A 27,683-nucleotide genomic window follows, 5' to 3' on the forward strand; every position below is an offset into this window, starting at 1 on the left:
GCTGCGTCTCCCCGGCGTGCGGATCAAAACATCCAGCGACGGGGTGGGAAGGTCTCAGCCAATAGCAGGCCACAACAGGAACAAGCCTCCCTAGCATTGCGGGTGACGCTAGGGAGGCTGGTTCCCGTTGCGGCCCGCTATTGGCTGCCCCCGTCGCCGGATTTTTTGATCCGCAGGACGGGGAGATGCAGCGGCGGCCGTGCGGGCAACAGAAGTGATGCAGGTGCCGGTGAACAAGGCAAGTATAACCTGTGTGAGGGGCTCGGGAATATTGGGGGGCATTATAGGGGTTGAATAACCCCTTTAAGGGTCATATTTTACATGCGGTGTTGCCATGCAGTGCGATAGTTTGCTACTGTTGCACCAGTGTCGACAATTGTACCACTTCATTGTGGACGTCATGTACCCTTCAAACCTCACAAGTGAAATCAGACGAAATTTAGATGTGATAACAACATTCTACCAAGAATGTCGTCATCTCAGCCAGTCACACTGTACCAGACGTCCTCCATGCTCCCAGGTCCTGATGTACCGGCTGTCATGCATCACAGTGAAGGTGAAAGGGAAGACTCTTCCTTCATATATTTATCACATGTAGCCAGCCAGGCGGAACTAACGTGAAACATACGATTAATACTTCATGCATTCAGAGGATTAGCCAGAGAAGCCCTTTTCTTTTTTGGACAGGTGACCCTTCTGCTTTGGATTAGACGTGAATCATTTAATCCACTGGTGGCTTAAAGCTCCCACAGCAAGCACTAATGGACTTTACATTTGCACTTAGCAATGGAAAATGTTTCCAGATACCATCGACATTAATTCTGGTCTAATAAACCGCTGTGACCATACAAGAAATGTATCCGAGACAGGCGAAACATCTTATTACAGCCAAGAGCCGCTCTCCCCTCTAGTACCAGGACCTAAAAACAAAATGTGATAACAAGACAAAGCATGAGAGACTTAATGGCCAATTTTGTGTCCTGTACACAAGTTTCAGTGGTTAAAGAGGGTGATGTACATTGTTTACGAGCAAACACAATGGATCTTCTAAAAAAATGAAAAATAAATAAAAAAAAAATAAAAAATAGCTTCAGAGCTGAACCCGGACATAACCCCTTCTTCCCCGACTCAGCCCCTCTTGAGCATCGGAGCATTTTATGCCGTTTTGTTTACATTTTTACACTGCTAGGCGGAGGCTTCGGGAGGTTAACATAAAAACGCATTTAAATAATAAGTCATTTTCTGATGACTCATTTTCTTTAACCACCTAACTGTTCTGCCCGAGCTCAGCTCCTGCTGTGGGAAAAGTACTTAACCGTTCTGTGGGAGCTGAGCTTGGGCAGAAGTGGAGGGCTGCTTTAGATGCTGCTATCTCCTCAATGGTAGCAGCTCGAAGCCTGGTCTTCCAGGCTTTCATACAAGACCAAAATGACAGCTAAAGTCCAAGCAACAGAAGAGATATCACTGTTCGAAATCGAGTCGGGAATAATCGCGGGTAAAACCTGCTTTTACTTACACTTTCAGTTGTATTCACTGCATCCCGATTTCTATCAGTGATATCTTCCCATCTACTGAAAAAATCATCTCTCTAGCTGGTACCAAACCAGAGATATGAGCAGCTAAAGCAGCCCCCCCCCCCCCTCCAGTCAGTGTGGAGGAGGAGAGGGAGAAGTTGCAGAGCTGACAGGCTGCAGGAGGAGAGAAAAATAGTATTAAATATATATTTAGAAATGTGGTATTATGATCAGTGTACAGACCCACATAATAAAATTATGTTTTTTTTTTTTACCACACAGTGAACGCTGTAAATAAATTCCACAAAATAATGTAAAAATCTTATTTTTATCTTTCCCCCTAAAAATAAAATAATAAAAGTTATTTAATACACTATATATACACCCCAAAAACACAAAATAATTTTTTTTTAAATTTAGGTGAAAACAAAAATTTTAAAAAACACAGAAGGGGGAAAATATTATCGGTCCTTAAGGCCAAAATTAATTATGTCGCTAAGGGGTTAAAAATCCAATAGTGTCTTGAGTTCTGCGCCAACAAGGTTTACTGCAGACACATTTAAAATCTACAATAAAAAATAAAATAAAAACTGACATTTTGGGGAGGGTTTTTCCAATTTAAAAGGGTCTGTTAAGAGGTTAACGTGCAGTAAGCACCTACTGCTGCCTGCAATGAGCTGTTTAAAGGGGTTGTACACTGTGACTACCACAAAGCCGTCCATACACATCAGATAGGCATCAACCAACTCCACCATTTCATATCAGCGTGGAGAGGAAGCCAAGTCCCTGCCGGGCCCTCCTAGAAGCAGCTTGTCTTATGCAGGAACAAAGGATCGAGAAGCTGAAATCCAGCAGCTGGATGCTTCTTCCCACCAACATCTGGCGCCAGGAGTTGTGAGCCCTCCATACATGAGCAGATCCTACAAAGAAATGGTAGGTGTGGATTTCTTTCATCTAATGTGGATGGACAGCAAAATTGAGTTTTCCCACTAAAAATTTAGATGGTGCCTTTCTTTGCATAGGGTCCCTCTCGTATAGAGAAAGGAAGATCCAGAAATAGTGACCGCGTCTACATGGCATGCGCATGTCTTGGGCCCCTTTCACACGGGCGAGTATTCCGCGCGGGTACGATGCGTGAGTTGAACGCATTGCACCAGCACTGAATCCCGACCCATTCATTTCTATGGGGCTGTGCACACGAGCGGTGATTTTCAAGCATCACTTGTGCGTTGCGTGAAAATCGCAGCATGCTCCTCTTTGTGCGTTTTTCACGTAACGCAGGCCCCATAGAAATGAATGGGGTTGCGTGAAAATCTCAAGCATCTGCAAGCAAGTGCGGATGCGGTGCGATTTTCACGCACGGTTGCTAGGTGACGATCGGGATGGAGACCCGATCATTATTATTTCCCCTTATAACATGGTTATAAGGGAAAATAATAGCATTCCTAATACAGAATGCATAGTACAATAAGGCTGGAGGGGTTAAAAAATAAATAAATATAATAATAATAATTTAACTCACCTTAATCCACTTGTTCGCGCAGCCGACATCTCTTCTGTCTTCATCTGTGAGCAATAGGACCTTTGATGACGTCACTACGCTGGTGATGGATCATATGATGGACCATGTAACGAACGCAGTGACGTCATCAAAAGGTCCTATTGCTCACAGATGAAGACAGAAGAGATGCCGGCTGCGCGATCAAGTGGATTAAGGTGAGTTAAATTATTATTTTTTTAACCCCTCCAGCCTTATTGTACTATGCATTCTGTATTCAGAATGCTATTATTTTCCCTTATAGCCATGTCATGAGGGGAAATAATACAATCTACACTACAACTAACCCAAACCTGAAGTTCTTCAAAGAAGTTCGGGTCTGGGTACCAGTCGTTTTTTTATCACGCGCGTGCAAAACACATTGCACCCGCGCGATAAAAACTGAACATCTGACTGCAATTGCGTACCTACTCGCGCGGGTTTGCCGAAATGCACCGGGACGCATCCGGACACGCTCGTCTGCAAGGGGCCTTAAGATACTTAACATGAGACACCCCTTTAAAAGGGGTTGTGTAAGTTTGTTGGGGGAGTGGGACCTGTGAACGGAACTTTACTGACCTGCTTCCCGGCTCTGGCTCCCTGCTCCTTCTCTTCCAGGCCTAGGCCCCCTCTCTGTAAACATCCAACTGCAGCCAATCGCTGGCCGGGGTGGTGACCCGCTACCTTTGCGTCATGTGACCTTTTCTCATGATGCAAGGGAAGAAGGTCCCCGCCACAGCCAGCGATTGACTGCAGCCATGTCAAACCGGATGTTTACAGAGAGGGAGCCTAGAGGAGAGGGAGCCAGAGTCGGGAAACAGGTAAGTTTCCCTTCACAGATCGAGCCAAAAAATCCGGTTTTACACCACGCCGAGTTATTCAGGAGCCACTTTTATAACAATTGACTGGAATTTTAATTTCATCTCTCCGATTTGCTCAGTTTTGGAAAGAAAGAAACCAATTAGGTAAGTAGCTCTCGAGCCGCTCACCAGCTCTTTTACAAAAACGTCTAATCAGCATTTGAATGTGGACCTAATCTGCATCCCGACCTCGTCCGATAGAACCAGGCATCACGATGAGCTAGAGAAAAGTAAAACAAATTATTTCAAGGGGGTTAACTGGGACTAGAACATTGATGGCCTAGGCTCAGGAGAGGTCGTCCATATGCGATTGGTTGGGGTCTGACTCACGGCACCGTCTCCGATCAGAGGTTTGAAGAGGACGTGGTTCTCAGGCGAGCCCTGCATCCTCTTCCTGGGCCAGAGAGTGAAGTGAATGAGCCTGGGCTGCAATACCAAGCACCTCCACTATGCAATGTGCGGCGCTGTGCTTGGAAAGCTGTGAGAAGGCAGTAGCATGCCCCAGCCCAGGGATGCTCAACCTGCGGCCCTCCAGCTGTTGCAAAACTACAACTCCCAGCATGTAGGCTGTGCAGGCATGCTGGGAATTGTAGTTTTGCAACAGCCGGAGGGCCGCAAGTTGGGCCTAGCCTCTTCAGAAAGCTGACCGGTTTGATATTGGTGTTCTATCCTGAGGATGTCCTATGGCTGATGTACCATGGAGGAGCACTCAGGACCAGCAAGGACATACCCAGACTATCGTACAAGCATTTCTTACTGACCAAGGTGAAATCTGTCTATTCCCGACCCACCCGCTCCGTTCCATCTCATCACCCGAGGATGTTCTCACCTTAGATGTCGGTTGTTACTCTACATTTTTCACACCAAAAAGCAATGTGCTAAGGCATCTCACATGGTATAAACTTTGAGCCTGACCTCCAAGCTATTACAATTTCTTATCATACTCCATAAAGTGAAGAAAAAAAAAATCTCAGGAGCTTTAAAAAAAAAAAAAAAAAAAAAAAAAAAAAGGACACTTCACAGCTTGCTGCTAAGGAGGGAAAGACATTGACAGGTCGCTGGAAGCACAGAAAGTTCTAAGGGAAGATAAAAGACAGGACAAGTGTTCTTCAATAAACACGTGTAGGGAGGCTCGTAACCTACACTGCTACATGTCAGGGAATTGTTCAGACGGCAATTCTCTAATACCTCTCTATTATTGGAAGGTTTATGAGCGGGGGAGCTGTAAATTCTTTCCTCGTCACCCCATAGGAATGCGTTTCAGATTGTTCTGCATGAACATTGCACCATATTTGAATCCACAGCTGCTGCCATCACATGCTATCCATTTGGAAACTGCTGCAACACGCTTTTGCAGGGAACCGTTGGTTCACTGCTAAAGGGTTAATGCTATGGTTCACTGCTAAACCGTTAAAATGTTTAAAGGGGGTTATCCAACCCCTATAATTAGGGGTGAGCGAATCGACTTTGGATGCAACGTCCGAAGTCGATTCGCATAAAACTTTGTTAGAATACTGTACGGAGACGGTAACACTTGGAACCGAAACAGTTTGGTAAAAAGGTTTTTACCGTAGAAATGAATTTCTGAAGTTATTATCCAAAGGCGATTCGCTCATCCCTACCTTTAATGACCCCCACCCTAATGCGCGGGCACCTCATATTAGGTTATACTTACCCGCTTTGCTTCTGATCCCCGCACGGCCACTGACTCATCTCCCCGTCACACAGATCAAAACATCCGGCGACGGGGGCTGGGAACAGTTGGGGCAGCCAATAGGAGGCCGCAACAGGGATGAGCCTCCCGAGCATCACGGGCGACGCTAGGGAGGCTCGTCCTTGTCGCGGCCTGCTATTGGCTGTCCAATCCCCTTTCCAAGTATGTTTTCATCAGCGCAACGGGGATATGCAGCAGCCGTGTGGGGATCAGAAGCAATGCAGGTGCCAGGCAGCGGGGCAGGTATAACCTATATGAGGTGCCCGGGCATTGGGGGGGGGGGGGGGGGGGTCATTACAGGGGTTGGATAACCCTTTTGACTATACACTTTCAGTTACACAAATAGAGTTTATGATGCACCATGTATTCCAAAAGGCTATGTATGGGTGAGAAATAGTTAACAAGCAGCCTTAGTAATGGTTGCCGGGTGGTAGGCTGACCCCACATTCCCCTGGCTAAAGAGTTGTTAGCAAGTCAGCCAAGAAGAAGAAGGACATGCTTGCTGCTGTTGGTGTTTTAGCCAGACAAGCTAAAGCAGGAAACAAGAATTCTTCTCTAGGGAGACACCATCCCTGTGCGAGTGAAAGCTGCCGGAAAAGCAACGTTACTAAGAACCAACCTCTGAGAGAAAGAGGCATTGGGAATTTGCAGAAGGTTAAGGACACTTAGGGACATTAAAGACAGTAAAGGTAATGCATGGACACAGCTATAGACTTTACTGTATGTGGTTTGGGTTATATTGCTTCCGGTGCTCGACATACTACTGAGACTGGCCACCTGATCTAGGTCAATTGGGAAGATTGCGACATACATGGGTCCATTATATTGCCTATCCCCTAAACATAACCTTTTGGGAAAGGTTTGACTTGAGAACTACTTATATTTGCACCGTGCCACTCATCAGGTCCAGTAAGGAGACAGCCCAGCTGGCCTGGTCATTGTCTTCCTGCCTTGCACCCGCTATCCATTTACCATTAAGAGAACCCCGGTAACCACAAGACAGGAGACCCCAAAACCCAGGGTATGCCCAGAGGAACGGAAAGGCTGCGCCCCCCATACCACTTTTATGTGCAGCCCAGGGAGCACTGAAGCAGGGATCAGCCCCCGTGATAATTACCATCACCCTCCTCCCTGCAGCCACCACTCCTATCCTCCCAGTGCCTTCCCGCCACTTTTATCTGGAGCAGGTGAAACCAACGTATGACTGCAGGACTTTCAACTGCTACATCATATTGGATAACCTGATAACCACATTAACCTGGTTTGGGGCCTCTAAACCGCCCCCATGACATCAGGCAGCTGGGAATTAGGGGTCCAAACATGTCCGTAACGTAGAGTAACTGAGGATACAACTTACTAGGAGAGGAGTCCGGGCCGGAGAAGCTGAGGATCGGTCACCTTGCTTTACTGCTTGATAATTATTACAAATGTTCTCAAATATATTCCGTTTAGTTAAAGGGGTTGTCTAACTTCAAGAAATGGCATTTATCATGTAGAGAAAGTAAATCCAAGGCACTTACTAATGTATTGTGATTCTCCATATTGTCTCCTTTGCTGACCTCATTAATTTTTCCATTACATTATACACACGGCTCGCTTCCAGGGGTTACGAGTACGACCACCCTGCAATCCAGCAGCGGTGGTCGTGCTTGCACACTAGAGGAAAAGGAGCTGACCTATCTGGTGGCCAGATGTGAGGGAGCGCGCATAGCGGTGCATCTTCCGTCCCAACCATCTCATATCTTGCGCTGCAGCGGTGGTCATATATCCCCTGGATACGAGCGGTGTATAATGCGATGGAAAAATGAATCCAGCCAGCACAGGAGGCAATATGGACAATCACAATACATTAGTAACTGCCTTGGATTTACTTTCTCTACAAGATAAATGCCATTTTCTGAAGTGAGACAACAAGTTATCATCTATACCAGGGATCAGCCACCTCCGGCACTGCAGCTGTTCTGAAACTACAACTCCCAGAATGCTCCATTCCTTCTATGGGAGTTAGAAGAACAGAAGAGCATGTTTTCATGCTGGGAGTTGTAGTGCCAAAGATTGCTGACCCCTGACCTATACAAAGGATAGGGAAGAACTATTAGACCAATGGGGGCCAGATTCCCAAAATGAACTGTCAGTGTAGTACTCTGCCATCTCCTGCAGTCCCACTGAGATACGGTAATTGGAGAGACGGGGGGCATGCTATACACGCCATCGTATTCATTTAAGAGGCCCCCGGTATGTGGGGTCCGCATTCTCATGATATCACTGATAACAGTTATCCCCTAGCCCTTGGATAGTGGATGACTTGTGACAACCGAAATAGTCCGTCCCACATCCTAAAGGTAAATCTTCAAATTCAAGGAGCTGACTACTTTAAAAGCTGCTGGCAAAGAGGCCTGCTGCCCGACTGTGCCCGGCATAGGCGGACACCCCCTTTAAATGCAAAAACAAAAAATGTATAAAATGGATACAGACGTACATTGAGCGGATGGTCCAGAACAGCGTCCATACATTGCCGCTTCCTCATGTTCACCATGTTGAGATCAATGACCATGTCTTCACACATCTCCATGTTTCACTTCAGAGAGGGCCCCTAAGAGAAGAATACAATCCCAGTAAAGTCAGAGCTTATTGCTGCACACCATCTATAGGGTTATAACGGATAAAAGGCCCCTTCGTCCACAGCCGAGCGGTGCCAAGTGTCTGGGAGTAGAACCCTGTCAGTGATCTGCAGAGGTCATGTAATCCGGGTGTCAGTATACACTGCAATGAGTTATAAGGGGTCACCTGCTGTCCCAAAATGGAACTCCTCCCGGATCTCAGGAGTAAGAGTCAGACACGTTCCCTGTAAAGTCCCGGATCAAATAGTCTCTTACAAAACGATCTCCGGGCGCTGCCCTCGAGATAAGCCCGGGTGCACTTTGGATCACTCGGAGACGCCTTACCTTTGCCTTTCACTGATAAACCTTTCATGACATTCAGATTTTTTTTAACCACTTTCTTATTTTTCCTGGAAAAGTGAAAAAATTATTTTTGGGGATTTTCTCATTTCACTCAGAGATCTCTTATCACATTAGGGCAGAAAACAACAAAAATCCCTGCGGATTTTAAGGGCCCAATTACAAATTCCAGGGGCCAACTGAAGTGAATTCAATTTTCAGTAACAAGAATTTGTATGGCCATAAACACACAGGGCCAGATTTATCATTAGCTCAGGTCAGAATAATGGAGTGAAAAAGTCCCAAACGCTAAAACTGCGCACAAATTTGCGACTTTTTTCTGCTCTCCACTACGCTCGCCAGTTTTCTGAAAGTGGGCGTGTTTTCTTATGTAAATGAATCTCTAGACAGATTTACTATTGGGACTATTTAAAAAAGTCGCAAAAAAGTCCCAATTTCACTCCAGTGAGGACCATGCTTATCTTATGAGACTTTTTAATAGAACATGCGACTTTTTCATAAAAACGTGCGACTTTTTCGTAAAGATGTGCGACTTTTGTAAAGCTGCTTACTGACGGATAAACTGCTACCGTCAAACCAGATTTATTACAGTCTTAAAGGGCCGATCATAAATCTGACTTGGCTAAAACTGACTTTAGCCATATGTTAAAGTGGAGTGAGCTGTCAGAGGAATGATAAATCTGGCCCACAGTGTCCGTTGTAAGCAACTTTTTCCTCCCCCCTCAATGTCTGTTTAAGGCCTCATGCACACGACTGTATGTATTTTGAGGTCCGCAAAAAATACGGATGACGTCTGTGTGACATCAGTGTTGCATTTTAACAATATCTATCCTTGTCTGAAAAACGGACAAGAATAGGACATGCTCTATATTTTTTGCGAGGCTACGGAACAGCCATACGAATGCGGACAACACACGGTGTGCTGTCCGCATCCTATCCGAAAGAAAAAAAAAACAAAAAACGTATGTTTGTGTGCATGAGCCCTAAGAGTTTTTCGCGGACTGGATGTGGACCCATTCATCTCAATGGGGCCGCAAAAGATGCGGACAGCTCACCGCGTTTTGTCTGCATCCGTAAGTCCAGTCCGTGGCCCTGCAAAAAAAAAAAAAAAAAAGATGGCGGCATGCACTCGCCCGAGTCCGTGATTTGCAGACTGCAAAACACTTCTGGCCATGTGCATGTGGCCTCATTCTGTTGCCTGCACACACTCAGATTAGCGTATTCGGCTTCATTATTCTAGACGTTTTTTTGTATCCGCTGCTGGATGAACCCGAAGTGAATAACGTACGTTTTTTCCATGGCACAGGATAAAATCCAACATGGAGATCCGCAGATAAATCGACATGCCGTTAAGGCCTAATGCAATGCACACGACCGTACGCGTTTTTGTAGTCCACAAACCGTGAATCTGAAAAAACGCGGATGCCAGCCGTGCGCATCCCACATTTCCCTTTCCGTAGTTTATGACCATCCCAAAGTCATCAATACACATTAATGTTGGAGAAACTCCTTAGGCTACTTTCACACTCGCGCTAATGTTTTCCGGTATTGAGATCCGTCATAGGGTCTCAATACCGAAAAAAAACCACTTACGTTTTGTCTCCATTCATTGTCAATGAGGACATAACGTAACTGAACCGAACGGAGTGATATGAAATGCATTCGGTTCTCATACCGGAGAGCAGCATGCTGCGGTTTGCTTTCCGTCCTGGGATGCGGAGCAAGACGGATCCGTCATAACACACAATGCAAGTCAATGGGGACGAATCCGTTTTCTCGTTATTGAGCCCCGAGGACGGAACTCGACACCGGAAAAGAAAAACACTAGTGTGAAAGTATCCTCAGGTTTTCCTCGAAGGTTAAAATGACACTTCTAGTGGGGGGTCTATCAAAATAAACATGCATGCTCGGCTGATCAGGACATGCAGGCTTAAAGAGGATCTTTCACTTGTAAAAACTATGTGAACTGAGTATGCTGCCATGTAGAGCGGCGCCCGGGGATCTCACTGCACTTACTATTATCCCCAGGCGCCGCTCCGTTCTCCCGTTATGCCCTCCGGTATCTCCGCTCAGTAAGTTATAGTAGGCGGTGTCTTCCCTTGTCCTGTGGGCGTCTCCCCCTCCCAGGCTGTGAGCTGTGCACTGCGATTGGCCAGCGCTGCAGCCTAGGAGAAGGAGACGCCCACAGGACAAGGGAAGACCCGCCTACTATAACTTACTGAGCGGAGATACCGGAGGGCATAACGGGAGAACGGAGCGGCGCCCGGGGATAATAGTAAGTGCAGTGAGATCCCCGGGCGCCGCTCTATATGCAGCATACTTAGTTCACATAGTTTTTACAAGTGAAAGGTCCTCTTTAACATTGCTTTCCTAAACTTCGCCAAATATCTCGGTGGATCATTGAGTTGTCCATTTGAGGACTTGCGTGAAAAGTGTAAACCTGCTCTTCTACACTGGTTGCTTTAATTGCACTCAAAATTCCAGAAGCCAAATCTGCCCCACAGGCAATTACAGGACGAGCCTGTACAGCCTGCCGAACCGCGCGGGAGTGGGGGGGTGGGGGTCAAGCCATTTGAACTATCCTCCCTGGGAGAAGTGGAAACCTGATACAAGGCTTTGCTGTAGCCACAAGATTATTAGACTTTATGCTAAAGTTACCAATATTATTCATGACAACTGAAGCCTAGAGCTGGACGAGCTCTGCTACATCACCGCAGCCGCCATACTCCACCAGCCCCCCCCCCCCCCCCTCTTCATAGTGGCCCCTAATATTTCAAAACGGGAGTTGCTGCTATAAAATTTCAAGACACAGTGAAGATCTGTCCGGAAGAATTTTAAAAAACAGTCAGTTTTGTCTGCGATTGCGTTCAGTTGTTCACACGGGAAAAAAAACGGATGGCTTACAAGAACATCTCCTAGCAACCATCACTGAAAAACATATTACCCCAGGACTATATCCGGATGCGATGCGTTCTTCACTGAAGCCCCATTCACTTCTATGGGGCCAGGGCTGCGTGAAAAACGCTGAATATAGAACATGCTGCCATTTTCACGCGACGCAGAACTGATGCGTGAAAAACAACGCTCATGTACACAGACCCATTACAATGAATGGGTCCGGATTCAGTGCGGGTGCTGTGCGTTCACGTGACGCATTGCACCCACGCGGTAAACTCGCTCATGTGAAAGGGGCCTTATAGCGGCTGCATGTTGTACAGGGGCAGCAATACCATAGTGCAAAATACCGTCCCATCACAACCAGTTCAATATATTGCCCCAAAAGCTGCCCCTCTGTGGTGGCCATCAGTAGCTGCCATCTTCTGTAAGACATGGAGCAGGGGGCCGAGGAGGCGAGGGGCGGCCACGGCAGCTGAATTCAGGAGGGCACACGTGGTCGCTGGCCGGGTACATGAGAGCTCAATAGGTACCCGGCCAGCAGCAGTCAGGAGGGCTTGGGCGGCCTATACAGTGTGTGTATATATAGGGCATACGGCCTATACAGTGTGTGTGTATATATAGGGCATACGGCCTATACAGTGTGTGTGTATATATAGGGCATACGGCCTATACAGTGTGTGTGTATATATAGGGCATACGGCCTATACAGTGTGTGTGTATATATAGGGCATACGGCCTATACAGTGTGTGTGTATATATAGGGCATACGGCCTATACAGTGTGTGTGTATATATAGGGCATACGGCCTATACAGTGTGTGTGTATATATAGGGCATACGGCCTATACAGTGTGTGTATATATAGGGCATACGGCCTATACAGTGTGTGTATATATAGGGCATACGGCCTATACAGTGTGTGTATATATAGGGCATACGGCCTATACAGTGTGTGTATATATAGGGCATACGGCCTATACAGTGTGTGTATATATAGGGCATACGGCCTATACAGTGTGTGTATATATAGGGCATACGGCCTATACAGTGTGTGTATATATAGGGCATACGGCCTATACAGTGTGTGTATATATAGGGCATACGGCCTATACAGTGTGTGTATATATAGGGCATACGGCCTATACAGTGTGTGTATATATAGGGCATACGGCCTATACAGTGTGTGTATATATAGGGCATACGGCCTATACAGTGTGTGTATATATAGGGCATACGGCCTATACAGTGTGTGTATATATAGGGCATACGGCCTATACAGTGTGTGTATATATAGGGCATACGGCCTATACAGTGTGTGTATATATAGGGCATACGGCCTATACAGTGTGTGTATATATAGGGCATACGGCCTATACAGTGTGTGTATATATAGGGCATACGGCCTATACAGTGTGTGTATATATAGGGCATACGGCCTATACAGTGTGTGTATATATAGGGCATACGGCCTATACAGTGTGTGTATATATAGGGCATACGGCCTATACAGTGTGTGTATATATAGGGCATACGGCCTATACAGTGTGTGTATATATAGGGCATACGGCCTATACAGTGTGTGTATATATAGGGCATACGGCCTATACAGTGTGTGTATATATAGGGTATACGGCCTATACAGTGTATATATAGAGTATACGGCCTATACAGTGTATATATAGAGTATACGGCCTATACAGTGTATATATAGAGTATACGGCCTATACAGTGTATATATAGAGTATACGGCCTATACAGTGTATATATATAGTATACGGCCTATACAGTATATATATGGTATACGGCCTATATATTGTATATATATAGTATACGGCCTATACAGTGTATATATGGTATACGGCCTATATATTGTATATATAGAGTATACGGCCTATACAGTGTATATATAGAGTATACGGCCTATACAGTGTATATATAGAGTATACGGCCTATATATTGTGTATATATATATATATATATATATATAGTATATGGACTATACAATATATATATATATATATATATATATATATATATATATATATAGAGTATACGGCCTATATATTGTATATAGTATACGGCCTATATATTGTATATATAGTATACAGCCTATACAGTGTATATATAGAGTATACGGCCTATACAGTGTATATATGGTATACGGCCTATACAGTGTATATATGGTATACGGCCTATACAGTGTATATATGGTATACGGCCTATACAGTGTATATATGGTATACAGCCTATACAGTGTATATATAGTATACAGCCTATACAGTGTATATATAGTATACGGCCTATATATTGTATATATAGTATACGGCCTATACAGTGTATATATAGAGTATACGGCCTATACAGTGTATATATGGTATACAGCCTATACAGTGTATATATGGTATACGGCCTATACAGTGTATATATGGTATACGGCCTATACAGTGTATATATGGTATACGGCCTATACAGTGTATATATGGTATACGGCCTATACAGTGTATATATGGTATACGGCCTATACAGTGTATATATGGTATACGGCCTATACAGTGTATATATGGTATACGGCCTATACAGTGTATATATGGTATACGGCCTATACAGTGTATATATATAGTATACAGCCTATACAGTGTATATATAGTATACAGCCTATACAGTGTATATATATAGTATATGGTCTATATATTGTATATAGTATACAGCCTATACAGTGTATATATGGTATACGGCCTATACAGTGTACATATGGTATACGGCCTATACAGTGTACATATATATAGCATATTGTATATAGTATACGGGCTGGGATAAGCGGCATCAGTGCAGGATAAAAGGAAGCTAAACGTCACTGTTCCTAGAGATCTTCTCTTCTCTGCAGACTCCAGACCATGGCAGTCCTACACAAGAAGTACAACCCTAATTGTAACAGCCCTGGAAGGGCCACAGGGCTCCCAGACACGTGCAGTCAGCAGGATAGACCCCATGCCGTGCCCCATCTCTCATCGAAGAGGAGGACTACAACTCCTATCCGACTCCTTTGGCCACCAGCAGATGACAGGAGTTTTGCCCAGGACTGGTTTAACCCATTCTAATAAGGGAGCGTGAGGATCACTTACCGCTCACTCTGCCGCCCGTCGTCCCGATGCCAGTGAGGGGACCCCGGGAGCCGCTCCTCTCCGCTGGGGGCCACACACCCGCCGCTCAGAACGCGGACAGTGTTACAATGTATCAGCCGGCCCTCCTCCTCCCAGCCAATCAGCGCGCGGCGTTCAAAGCCAGTGACGTCACGAACCAATGCCTGCCAGTAACAGGGAAGCGGAGAGGAGGACTTAACCCCTGGTGTCCCGTGCCTCTGGCTGAGAGCGCAGAGACGTCGCTTCTGCTGTAGAACAGAGTCCCGTCCAGAGGGTCACAGGTTCTGCCCAAAGGAATGGCTGACAGAACCCAGATGATAAGGAAGGTCCTTGTAGGCGCCATAGTTTCATTTTTTTGGGGTGTATAACTGACACAATGGGGAACAAGTGGGACAGTCCCTATGTTTTATCCAAGTCCCTCCGTCCCTCTCTGATCCTTAAATGTCTCTCTTTTTGACCTGGGGAATTAATGCAGAAACTTACTAAACTACCTGTAGATTAGACCAGAACTTCATTATTTCTACCTTTCCTCCGTCATGGATCTGCACAGACGGATCCGTTCAGATAATACAACGTCTGCATCCGTTCAGAACCGATCCGTTTTCGATTTGTGTCCGATTGTGTCAGTGAAAACGGATCCGTCCCCATTGACTTGCATTGTGTGCCAGGACGGATCCGTTTGGCTCAGTTTCGTCAAACGGACAACAAAACGCTGCGTCCGCCTCCAAAGCGGAGTGGAGACTGAACGGAGGCAAACTGAGCGGATCCTTTTCCATTCAGAATGCATTAGGACAAAACTCATCCCTGAACGGATCTCACAGACGGAAACCAAAACGCCCGTGTGAATATTTATTGAAGCGCAAGAAAAAACGCTCCACAGGCGGTTAAAAAAATAAAGGACCTTCCACTCACCAAACCGACCCCCGGCTGCTGCGGTTGTGACGGAGGTCAGTAATTAGGCTTTGGGCGGAGTTAGAGGCGTGGCCTAGTTTGAAAAAGATTGCAGCGATGCGCGCCGCCATATATTGTCCCTCTTTGTGGTATGACAGCATTTCTGTATTTCCTTTGTAACCATTTCCTATTGTTCCGGTGCACTGAGTGAACCAACTTTACCAAGAGTTTTGCTTAAAGGGGCAGTCTCACTTTAACAAATGGCATTAAGCCCCTTACTAATGTATTGTGATTCTCCATATTGCCTCCTTTGCTGGCTGGATTCATTTCTCCATCACATTATACACAGCTCGATTCTATGGTTACGACCACCCTGCAATCCATCGGCGGTGGTCGCACTTGCACACTATAGGAAAAGCACCGGCCTATGTGCCCTCCCGCGGTCCAGGCCACCAGAGAGGCCGGCGCTTTTTTCTGTACTATGCAAACACGACCACCACCGATGGATTGCAGGGTGGTCGTAACCATGGAAACAAGCAGTGTATAATGTGATGGAAAAATGAATCAAGCCAGCAAAGGAAGCAATATGGATAATCGCAATACATTAGTCAGTGCCTTGTGGTAACTTTCTCTACATGATAAATGCCACTTACTGGAGTGAGAGACGACCCCTTTAAAGAAACCAAACTCCCTTCTCCTCCGCTTCCAGTCTCTGCTGAACCATCAAAGCTGCTGTCCAATCAATAGCCCCAGAGGAGGCAGCCTTCACACATCATCACCGCTGAGGTCACTGCATGGCGGCAGTGGTGACATTCCTGTAGATGGCATATCACACGTCAGGTCCAAAGGAGATCAGGGCTAGAACCGGAGTGCGTCAGGTGAGTCTTCCCCCAGGGATGTAGCTAAAGCCTCAGGGGCCCTGGTGCAAGAGTTCAGCTTGGACCCCCTTCCCTCAGGGCTTAGTGGCCAGGAGCAGGGAAGCACAAGGCCTTCGTGCTGCCTGGGACAAGAATTGAAACACGCCCCCCCCCATGCCAAATTCTCGACCTAACCCCTTCCCTCCTGCCAAAGGTGTAACTTGACCTGCATGAACTTTCTATAATACCGGTGTCTTCTCATGTGGCAGAAGAAGGGTCTTTGGGCCCCTCAGGCTCCTGGACCCGGTAGCGACTGCGACCTCGGCTCCCCCTATAGCTACGTCCCTGCCTGGTCATATCAAAAGGGGGTTTAATAATTACTTGCATTACCCATACAGCGTATTGTTTTGCCCTAGGGCTGCAGCTAACGACTATTTTTTCAATAATTAAAAGAATGTTTTTCTTTATAAAAATGATAAAGACAAACTCCAGCAAAATTTGCGTTGGAATTTATTGTGATGCGGCAAAGTAAGGCTACTTTCACACTTGCGTTAGGAGCGGATCCGTCTGGTGTCTGCACAGACGGATCCGCTCCTATAATGCAAACGCTTGCATCCGTTCAGAACGGATCCGTTTGCATAACCATGAACAAAACAAAAAAAAAAAAAAATATATTATTATTATTTTTTTTTTTTTTCATGATAATGCAAACGGATCCGTTCAGACTTTACATTGAAAGTCAATGGGGGACGGATCCGTTTGAAAATTGAGCCATACTGTGTCATCTTCAAACGGATCCGTCCCCATTGACTTCCACTGAGCGGAGCGGAGGCTGAGCGCTGGCAGGCGGATGCATTCTGAGCGGATCCGCCTCCATTGAGAATGCATCAGGGCTGGACGGCTGCGTTCGGGACCGCTCGTGAGCTCCTTCAAACGGAGCTCACGAGCGGACACCTGAACGCAGGTGTGAAAGTAGCCTAACACTTTGTGTGACGTTTCGGCTAAAATAGCCTTTTTCAAACAACAGCCGCTCTGGAGGAAGGAGCCAGTCAGTGCTGCGCTTATACCCATCGCATGCATCCGCGCGCTATACATCTCCTCTGCGCAGCACTGACTGGCTCCTTCCTCCAGAGCGGCTGTTGTTTGAAAAAGGCTATTTTAGCCGAAACGTCACACAAAGTGTTACTTTGCCGCATCACAATAAATTCCAACGCAAATTTTGCTGGAGTTTGTCTTTATCATATATACGGGGTGGGATCCCGACTCCATGCAGCACCACCTAGTGTGCCACACTGGTTTACTAGATCATTTCTTTTCTAAAAACTCATCAGCTCCCCCCTAGTTCCATCAACTCCCCCCTAGTGCCATCAGCTGCCCCCCAGTGCCATCAGGCGCCCCCCTAGTGCCATCAGCTGCCCCCCCCCAGTGCCATCAGCTGCCCCCCAGTGCCACCAGCTTGCCCCATAGTGTGACCAGCTTGCCCCCAGTGCCACCAGATTTCCCCCAGTGCCACCAGCTTGCCCCCTAGTGTGACCAGCTTGCCCCCAGTGCCATCAGCTGCCCCCCAGTGCCACCAGCTTGCCCCCCAGTGCCACCAGCTTGCCCCCCAGTGCCACCAGCTTGCCCCCCCAGTGCCACCATGTCCCCAGCACCAGTGAAATAAAATACTTACCTCTCCTGTAGGGGCGCCACTCCACAGCTCCTCCATATTCTTCTCCCCGACACAGCCGACGCAGGAAGAAGAGAAAGAGCTGGATCCTGGGAGCCCATGACGTCTGGAGCAGTAAGTTTATTTTTTAAAATTTTATTTGATTTGTGGCACTGGGGTCTGATCTGAGGTCTGAATGGGGGTCTTATTAACATTGGGAGTCTGATCTGAGGTCTGAATGGGGGTCTTATTAACATTGGGGGTCTGATTGCTGGTATGATCTGAGGTCTAATGAAAACTATTTGTTTCTTATTGTCCTCCTCTAAAACCTGGTAATAATTCTGGAGCATTGTTACATTGTGCAATTCCTCAGTTATTCCCCCTCTCACATATAGCCGGCCGCCCGGCTTCTCTTCCCTCAGGCATGGTGCTGAATCACCAGAGGGAAACCGCACTCAGAACTGTTCCCAGAGTTTTCTATGGAATCATTCATAACCATCCGGCGCATCCGTTGTGATGCTGGATGTCAAATATTGTCGGTTGGAAAATCATGCATGCCAGGCTGTCCGTCCGCTGCAGTCTGTGGACGTCCGTCCTGTGCACTACATATATCAGCCGTGTCTGGCTCACAAAAAATCAACACAACTGAATTATGTGCACCCAGCATAAATGACCTACTGGGTGTTCCCAGTTTGGGGTGTGCCCCTGCACAGTAGTGGTAAGATCAGCTGCTCTGTGGTCAAGGACTGCGTGGCGAGGGGGCTTTAATTAAACTTATCAGACCGCACTGTTTAATCAGTCTGTGCTTCTAATGGCCGTGTGGTATTGCAGGTGCCGCATGGCCATTAACAATTAATTAGAGCTCGCCGCGGCCCGTACAGTGGTGCTCGAAGGCAGCGCAACCACAAGTGCCACATGACCCAGCCATGCCGTGTACCCTGACACTGTCCATAGAGACGTGCCCCTTCAACAAGGAGAATGGTGACAGTAGGAATAACAGAGGAACAACACAACACTACATTTTAGGAAAACCTGCTTTACAATTGTTATTTCACTTTTTGAAGCAGCCGTGTCCGGAGGCTGACTGATCCACTTTATAGGGTAACTGCCCTTCCGCAAAAAAGGGTGACACCCCGATGTATTTTTTTGGATCGTTAGCGGAAGATTGGCTCTTAGACTTCCATGAGCCCATCTTGAAGTGGAGAGTGGAGGAGAGAGCTGATCACAGCTGGAGAGAGATGGCGGGTGTAAAAGGGGAAAAGGTGTGGGTGCAGCTGGATGTAGTAATGGGCTGTGGGGGCGGGGGTGGGGGTGGGGCAAGCCCTGTTGGCGCCTAAGGCAGTGATTTCATAATGTGCCACCACCCCTGGTTCATAAAGTTCAGCGTGATAATTTTTTAATGGACAATCTTAAAGAACACATGTCAGCAGGATCAACCCTATTAAAGGGTGCCTGAAGAGTAAAACAACACCTGTCTTATCATATTCCATTGCTCCACTCTGCTGAAAATTAACATTTAATTAATATGTTAATTCGGGTTTTCAGAGCACAAAGGGGCCCGAGCCCCCGAGGGCACCAGATCTCCTCCTCTCTTACATAAGCCCCTGTCCTGTCCCCAGCCCCCAGCCATCTTGACTGACCCTTTAATCTCACTCCTGCATTGTCAATCAAGGGAACCAGCTCGGACCCCCCCCCTTCCCTTCCCCCGATTAAATGTTAATTTCTACCAGAATGGTGCAAAAGAATATCATAAAGCAGGTATCATTTTACTCAGCCGTAGTGTTGAGCGAACTTGTTTTTTAAGTTCTGCGCCCAAAGTTCGGGTTATCAAAGAATCCCGTTATGGATTTCGTTACGGGATAACCCGAACTTTGGACACAGACCTTAAAAAACAGGTTCGCTTAACACTGCTCAGCAGGATCAACCCATCTAGGCATTATGTTTGATTGAATAGGGTTGACACTGCTTTCCAAGCAGCGCATGCGTAGATAGTGTGACCTACGATGCAGGTGCCAGATTACAGGTCCAGGCAAGATGCCTCCTCCTGTAAGGGGATGGATGGCGTGACCAGGAGGGCGGAGGAGCTGTAGACGTGCTCGGAGGGGCTCGGACCCACCCCTCTGTGATTAACATGTTATTAGAATGTTATCTTTCACCGCAATGATGCAACTGAATAACATAATGATGATGTTAGGCTACTTTCACATTTGCGTTGTAGTTTTCCGGTATTGAGATCCGGCAGAGCATCTCAATAACAGAAAAAAATACGTTTCCGCTTACTCCTCGTGCATTCTGAATGGAAAGAGATCCGTCCAGGAGGCATCAGGACGTCTTCCATTCCGTTTTGTGACCGGATACAAAACCGCTGCAAGCTGCGGTTTTGTGTCCGGTCATAAAAATGGATCCTGCACTGAAAACAATATAAGTCAATGATGACTGATCCGTTTTTTTTTTTAGGAGCTTAAAAAACCGGATCCGTCACCCATTGACTTTCAATGTATTTAGTGATGGATCAGTTTTTTTCCGTTTTGATTTCACACAACCGCGTCCTAACGGAACGGATGCATCCTGATGTGCAAAATCAAAACAGATCAGTTTAATGCCGATATTGAGATCGTCTGCCGGATCTCAATACCGGAATTAACAACGCAAGTGTGACAGTAGCCTTATAAGGGGTTAACCCAGGAAAAGTATTAATATGCAACGAACAGGACATTTCAAATGTATTATAGCAATATACTGTACATGCTATAAAATATTGTTAGGCCTTTTATGTACATTTTCCTCTCTGATAGCGCCCCCTGCTGTTTCTCCTGTGGCTAGAATTCTCCTGCCTTCAGAGTCGGATATGTTATATCTCTCATGTCACCGGAGAAGAAAATGGGGGGACTGCATACCATAGTGCTATTTATGAGCGGAGGGACTATTTCTATCCAGAGAAGGAAGACCCCCCCAAAACAGAGCTTCATCAACTGGGGAAGAGACATCTGCAATCAACTCCTGGGAGATAGAGGCACTTGATGGTCTCACTGATGAGCTGCTGCCCCTACAGAAAGTGTAGAGACCACTGCTGCAGAGAGGTGAGTAATAAAGCTCAAATAGATTAAAATAAAAGTGGATTTTTTATATTTTTTTTGCATCAAAATAGTTGAAATAACTGTGTGCATTCCAGATACTTTTTTTTTTACATTTTATTCTTTTTATCCCTTTTAAATGAGAAATTCTTCACCTATAGATAGAAGTGTTTTTCTTTGAGGATACGACTACACGCGAGATGAGACGCTGTCGTGGCCAGGCTCGCAGAGTAGCGGTGATCCCATAAAAATGACTGCAAGAAATCCAACACGCCGCATTTTTGCGGGATCACCGCTACTCTGTGAACCTGGCCATAACCAGTGTCGCTGTACCCTTAATGCATAAGAATTTATTTGTGATACTAATACGTTTCCTATGTTTTTATACATGACATTGCTCTCGTGATTTCACTTTTGGTACCTCTTTTGTTTGCCAAAAGTACAAATTTGGATATTACCACCCTACTGCTTCATGGTCCCATGTTGGTCTGTTCACAATGGTGACATGCTGTAGCCGTCACAGCAACTGATCACTGGCTGCAGTGTTGACCAGCGATATATACCGTATTTTTTGGTTTATGCAGGTGTGGAGAATGGTAAGTGAAGCGCTGTTAGCACTGGCTGTACTCACCGCTCCTTGGTCTTCTTCTGGGCCGCACGAAGCACTGTGCCCTGACTGCATATAATGTCAGAATGCAGTAGGGATCGACCGATATTGATTTAGATTTTTTAGAGCCGATACCGATAATCTGTGAACTTTCAGGCCGATAGCCGATAATTTATACCGATATTCTGTGCATTTTCATTTTTGAAAAAACAAAAAATTTCTATGCAAATCTGCTGAAAATGAACATGATTATTGTTAACGTTTAGCTTTTTTTTGTAAATCTTTCTTTTTCATTTATACTTAATATTTTGGTGTTTTTTTACTAACTATTAGCCCCCTTAGGGGCTAGAACCCTTGTCCTGTTCACCCTGATAGAGCTCTATTAGGCTGAATAGGACTTCACACTCTCCCTGCTGCCCTGTGCATAGTGCACACAGCAGCAGGGAGCTGACCATGGCAGCCAGGGCTTCAGTAGCGTCCTGGCTGCCATGGTAACCGATCGGAGCGCCGCGATTACACTGCTGGGGCTCCGATCAGAAGCTGCCACCAATGAGGAGGAGGGGACCCTGTGGCCACTGCCACCAATGATTAATACTGAGGGGGGTTTGGGTGGGGGGGGCGCACTGTGCCACCAATGCTTTTAATACTGGGGTGGGGGGGCGCACTGCACCACCAATGTCTTTAATACTGAGGTTGGGGGGGCGCACTGCGCCACCAATGAAGATAACTCGCCCATTAATTCATATACAGGAGGCGGGTGCTGGCTGCAGAATCTTACAGCCGCACCCGACCTCTATGAGCGGTAGCTGCGATCCGGGCAGTTAACCCCTCAGGTGCCGTACCGCAGATCGCAGCTACCGCTCATAGAGGTCAGGAGCCGGCTATGTGATTCTGCAGCCAGCACCCGCCTCCTGTATATGAATGAGTGAGTTAACATCATTGGTGGCGCAGTGGCCACAGCCCCGCCCCTCCTCTTCTCCTCTCTCCTCTCATTGGTGGCAGCAGCAGCGGCACAGGGGGGAGGGAGACACTGCTTCCTTCTCCCCTGTGATGCTGAGGGAACGGATCGCGCTGACAGCAGCGCGATCCTTGTTCCCGATTCGTTATCGACATATCGGCAAAATAGATGCCGATACCAATAACATTGAAAATCCTGAATATCGGCCGATAATATCGGTAAAACCGATAATCGGTCGATCCCTAGAATGTAGTGCACCTAAGTGTGCACTATGACCTGACGCTTTGTGTTGTCGGATTACAGCGCAGCTCAGGACCCGGAAGAAGACCAGGGAGCAGTGAGTGCTGGAAGAGCACGCCGTCCAGAGCAGGAGAGGTAAGTTCATTTTTTATTTTATGTCTGATCTGAGGTCTGATGAGGAAGTCTGATTAAAGGGGTCTGATCTGAGGTTTGATACAGACTGGAGGTTTTCATTGGGGGGTCTCAACTGAGGTCTAATGAAGATTGGGGGTCCGATCTGAGGTCGGATAAAGTTTAGTGGTCTAATTGGGCGTCTGATCTTAGGTCTTATACAGATTGGGGGTATAATCTGAGGTCTGATAAAATTTGGGGTCTGGTCTTAGGCCTCTTTCACACGGGCGTGTCCGGATTAGGTCCGGATGCGTCCCGGTGCAATGCGGCAAACCCGCGCGAGTAGGAACGCAATTGCAGTCAGTTTTGAATGCGATTGCGCTCCGATGTTCAGTTTTTATCGCGCGGGTGCAATGTGTTTTGCACGTGCGTGATAAAAAACCGATTGTGGTACCCAGACCCGAACTTCTTTACAGAAGTTCAGGTTTGGGTTAGTTGTATTAGATTGTATTATTTCCCCTTATAACATGGTTATAAGGAAAAATAATAGCATTCTGAATACAGAATGCATAGTACAATAGGGCTGGAGGGGTTAATAAAAAAATAATAATAATAATTTAACTCACCTTAATCCACTTGTTCGCGCAGCCCGGCTTCTCTTCTGTCTTCATCTGTGAGCAATAGGACCTTTGATGACGTCACTGCGTTCATCACATGGTCCATCACATGATCCATCACCATGGTGATGGATCATGTGATGAGCGTAGTGACGTCATCAAAGGTCCTATTGCTCACAGATGAAGACAGAAGAGATGCCGGCTGCGCGAACAAGTGGATTAAGGTGAGTTACATTTTTATTTTATTTTTTTAACCCCTCCAGTCCTATTGTACTATGCATTCTGTATTTAGAATGCTATTATTTTCCCTTATAACCATGTTATAAGGGGAAATAATAATGATCGGGTCCCCATCCCGATCGTCACCTAGCGTGAAAATCGCACCGCATCCGCACTAGCTTGCGGATGCTTGCAATTTTCACGCAACCCCATTCATTTCTATGGGGCCTGCGTTACGTGAAAAACGCACCAGAGAGGAGCATGCTGCGATTTTCACGCAACGCACAAGTGATGCGTGAAAATCACCGCTCGTGTGCACAGCCCCATAGAAATGAATGGGTCGGTATTCAGTGCGGGTGCAATGCGTTCAACTAACGCATCGCATCCGCGCGGAATACTCGCCCGTGTGAAAGGGGCCTTATGCAGATTTGGAGGTCTGATGAGGATTGGGGGTCTGATCTGAGGTCTGATGAACACTGGGGGTCTGATCTGAGGTCTGATGAACACTGGGGGTCTGATGAAGATTGGGGGTCTGATCCTAGGTCTGATGAACACTGGGGATCTGATGAAGATTGGGGGTCTGATCTTAGGTCTGATGAAGATTGGGGGTCTGATCTTAGGTCTGATGAACACTGGGGATCTGATGAAGATTGGGGGTCTGATCTAAGGGCTGATGAACACTGGAGGACTGATGAAGATTGAGGGTCTGATCTTAGGTCTTATACAGATTGGCAGTCCTATCTGAGGTCTGATGAAGACTGGGGGTCTGATCTGAGGTCTAATTACAAATATATTTTGATTTTCCTCATCTAAACCCTAGGTGTACTATGAGGAGCATAGCACATCATGATTATGGCCTAGTAAAGCCCAATGGGGACCATCGGCCATGCTGGAGTTTCCGACAAGGTTGAAAGCCACCTTTAAAAAGTGGATCAGCCATGAGGTTAAGAGCTTCCCATAATCTCATAAAATTAAAATATATAGTGAAGAGCTGAATCACATGAAGCTAAGTAAAAGTGATTTTTCCTCATTTTAATAACTGTCACTAAAACAGCGCATCAGCATAATAATCTCTATGTAACCAAACACTGACATCCCACATCGTAATATCCTCAAAGTCTACCTTGAAGACATTTCCAGCTTGCAGTGATGGCAGAGACGAATGCCGTATGAAGTGGAATGGGGGATTAATATTATTTATCCCCAGATATTTTCTAGACAGTGTTAATTTGGATGCACTTTCCTTTGTGAGAAGAAAGATTTGGATAGGAATATTAGACTTGTCATAATTGACTTTAATTCCAGAGAGGCTTCTGAACCTTTCAATTTCCTGTAATAAATTAGGTAATGAGATGAGGGATTGCGAAAATCTGAAAATGACAGTCTGCATAAAAAAATAACCCTACTGACTGGTATGTGTCTGGATGCTTCGCCCACCTCTGAGGAATGGCCAGATGTGCTTCCCCTGCTGCAACTTTGATCAATATGCGCTGGGGAGACGGAGAAAGGCTTGTCCCCTGCACCAGATGGTTCAATGAGAAGTATCTTGGAGAATGTCGCTCGGGAAGACGTGGAAGGAAGCAAATTATTTCATGCTTAGAGTTTACAATTTATTACTATTTTACAATGCGTTCGGAAAGTCTTCAGACCCTTTCATTTTTTTTTCACATTTAGTTGCGGCCTTGTGCACTCAATATCCCATAATGAGAAAGTGCAAACCGAATTTTAGAAATGTTTGCAAATTTATTAAAAAGAAAAAACTAAAATTTCACATGGACCTAAGTAAAATAAGAATTCATACCTTTTGCTATGACACTTGAAATTTATCTCTGGGGGTCCCCCATTTCTCTTAATCATCTATGAGATGTTTCTACACCTTGATTGGACATGATTTGGACAGACACATATATATATAAGATCTCACAGCTGACAATGCGTATTAGAGAAAAAAACAAGACAGGCTTGTGTGGAGGCACAGATCTGGAGAAGGGGAGAAAAACATTTCTGCTGTACTGAAAAGTCTAAAGAGCACAGTGGCCTCCATAATTCTTCACATGGACATAAGAATTCATACCCTATGTCATGACAGTTAAAATTTATCTCTGGGGGTCCCCCATTTCTCTTGGTCAGCTATGAGATGTTTCTATACCTTGATTGGACATGGTTTGGATAGATTCTCAAGAGTTCTCAAGAGCACAGTAACCCCCATAATTCTTAAATAGACAACGTTTGAAATAACCAGAGCTGGTCACTCGACCAAACTAAGTAATCGGGGGGAAAGGCCTTGGGAAGATGGGTGGCCAAGAACCCAATGGTCACTCTGGCTGAGCTCCAAAGATCCTGTGTGCAGATGGGAGAAAAATCCAGAAGGTTAACTATCACTGCAGCACTCCACCAATCTGGGCTTTATAGCAGTGGCCAGAAAAAAAGCCTCTCCTCAGTAAAAGACACATGAAAAAAAGGCACCTAAAGGGCTCTCAGACTGTGATAAACAAGATTCTCTGGTCTAATAAAACCAAGATTGAACTTTTTGGCTTCAATTCTAGCCGTCAAGTCTGGAGTAAACCAGGCCCTGCTCATCACCTGCCCAATCCCTTCCCTGCAGTGAGGAATGGTGGTGGTGGCAGTATCATGCTGTGGGGGTGTTTTTCAGTGGCTGGGATAGGGAGACTGGTCAGGGCTGAGGGAAAGCTGAATGGAGCAAAGTACAGAGATATTCTTAATGAAAACCTGATCCAGAGGGCTCTGGACCTCAGATTGGGCTGAAGGTTCACCTTCCAACAAGACAATGACCCTAAGCACACCGCCAAGACAACATATGAGTGGCTTGGGGACAACTCTGAATTTTCTTGAATGGTCCAGTCAGCCTGAACCCAATTGAACATCTATGTAGAGACCTGAAAATGGTTGTTCACCGACAGTTCCCATCCAACCTGACAGAGCTTGAGAGGATCTGCAGAGAAGAATGGCAGAAAAACCCCTAATCCAGGTGTGAAAACCGTTTGGCATCATACCCAAGAAGACTGGAGGCTGTAATCACTGCCAAAGAGGATTCAACTAAGTAAAGGGGCTGAGTACTTATGTCAACACAAGATTTTAGTTTTTGTTTTAATAAATTAGCAAATATTTCTAACATCCTGTTTTCACTTTCTTATTACGAGATACTGAGTGCAGAATGATGGGGAAACAGTTGAATTTTTGTTTTCATTTTAGCACAAGGCCACAAGATAAAATATAAAGTAAAGTGAGAGTCTGAAGACTTTCTGAATGTACTGTAATTAACCATGTAGCAGCCAGATATACAGGGCCATGTAACATCCAGGCAAATAGGTTAGGTCTGTATCTGCATTGTGCCGCCCCCCAGGGCCGATCGTGTGCCAGGTTTATCAGAATGCTGAGTGATGTGTTGCGGCCTCAATAGTTTTCTGTGTGTGTCACGGTGCTCCTGCCTGGATACCATTGCTCCCCAGGGTTAGACTCCGAAGCAATAAAGGGGAGGGTACGGGTGGAGGTGGAGAAATAGTCAAGTCCAGACTTTTATAAAGTTCAACAGCTTTACTTGCATCAACTTGTATCCGTACAAGAAGTGGTGTTTCTCTTGGTTCCAGCAGGTTTTTGGCATAAACTGGCCGACACAACTAAATATTCTGCTTTATCTCTCTGCTGTGCTAAACTCAGCTTTAGTCTCATCGATGGACTTTAGGACCGTTCTTGTACCCTTGGAGTGGGGTGCCTGTTGACCCTCGCAATACTCAGTCTGTAAATCTGGAAGGAGTCAGGGTGATTCTCCTCTCCTTCCAACTGTAGACTAGACTAAAGCCTTAGGCCTCATGCACACG

General features: G+C 46.0%; 1 protein-coding gene across 1 annotated transcript in view; it reads right to left on the reverse strand.

Annotated features, from left to right (window-relative positions):
- LOC121004364 (uncharacterized protein C10orf143 homolog) overlaps window positions 1-14,749 on the reverse strand; it is a 30,374-nt gene extending 15,625 nt beyond the window's left edge. The window contains exons 1-2 of the mRNA XM_040436551.1: window positions 14,605-14,749; window positions 8,105-8,218 (exon numbers count right to left, since the gene is read on the reverse strand). Coding sequence (XP_040292485.1) covers window positions 8,105-8,197 — 93 coding nt within the window. The 5' untranslated portion in view covers window positions 8,198-8,218; window positions 14,605-14,749. The remainder of the gene's footprint in view (window positions 1-8,104; window positions 8,219-14,604) is intronic.
- Between the last annotated feature and the right edge of the window lie 12,934 nt (window positions 14,750-27,683).

This window comes from Bufo bufo, chromosome 6 (assembly GCF_905171765.1).
Source record: "Bufo bufo chromosome 6, aBufBuf1.1, whole genome shotgun sequence".
Lineage (NCBI taxonomy): Eukaryota > Metazoa > Chordata > Amphibia > Anura > Bufonidae > Bufo > Bufo bufo.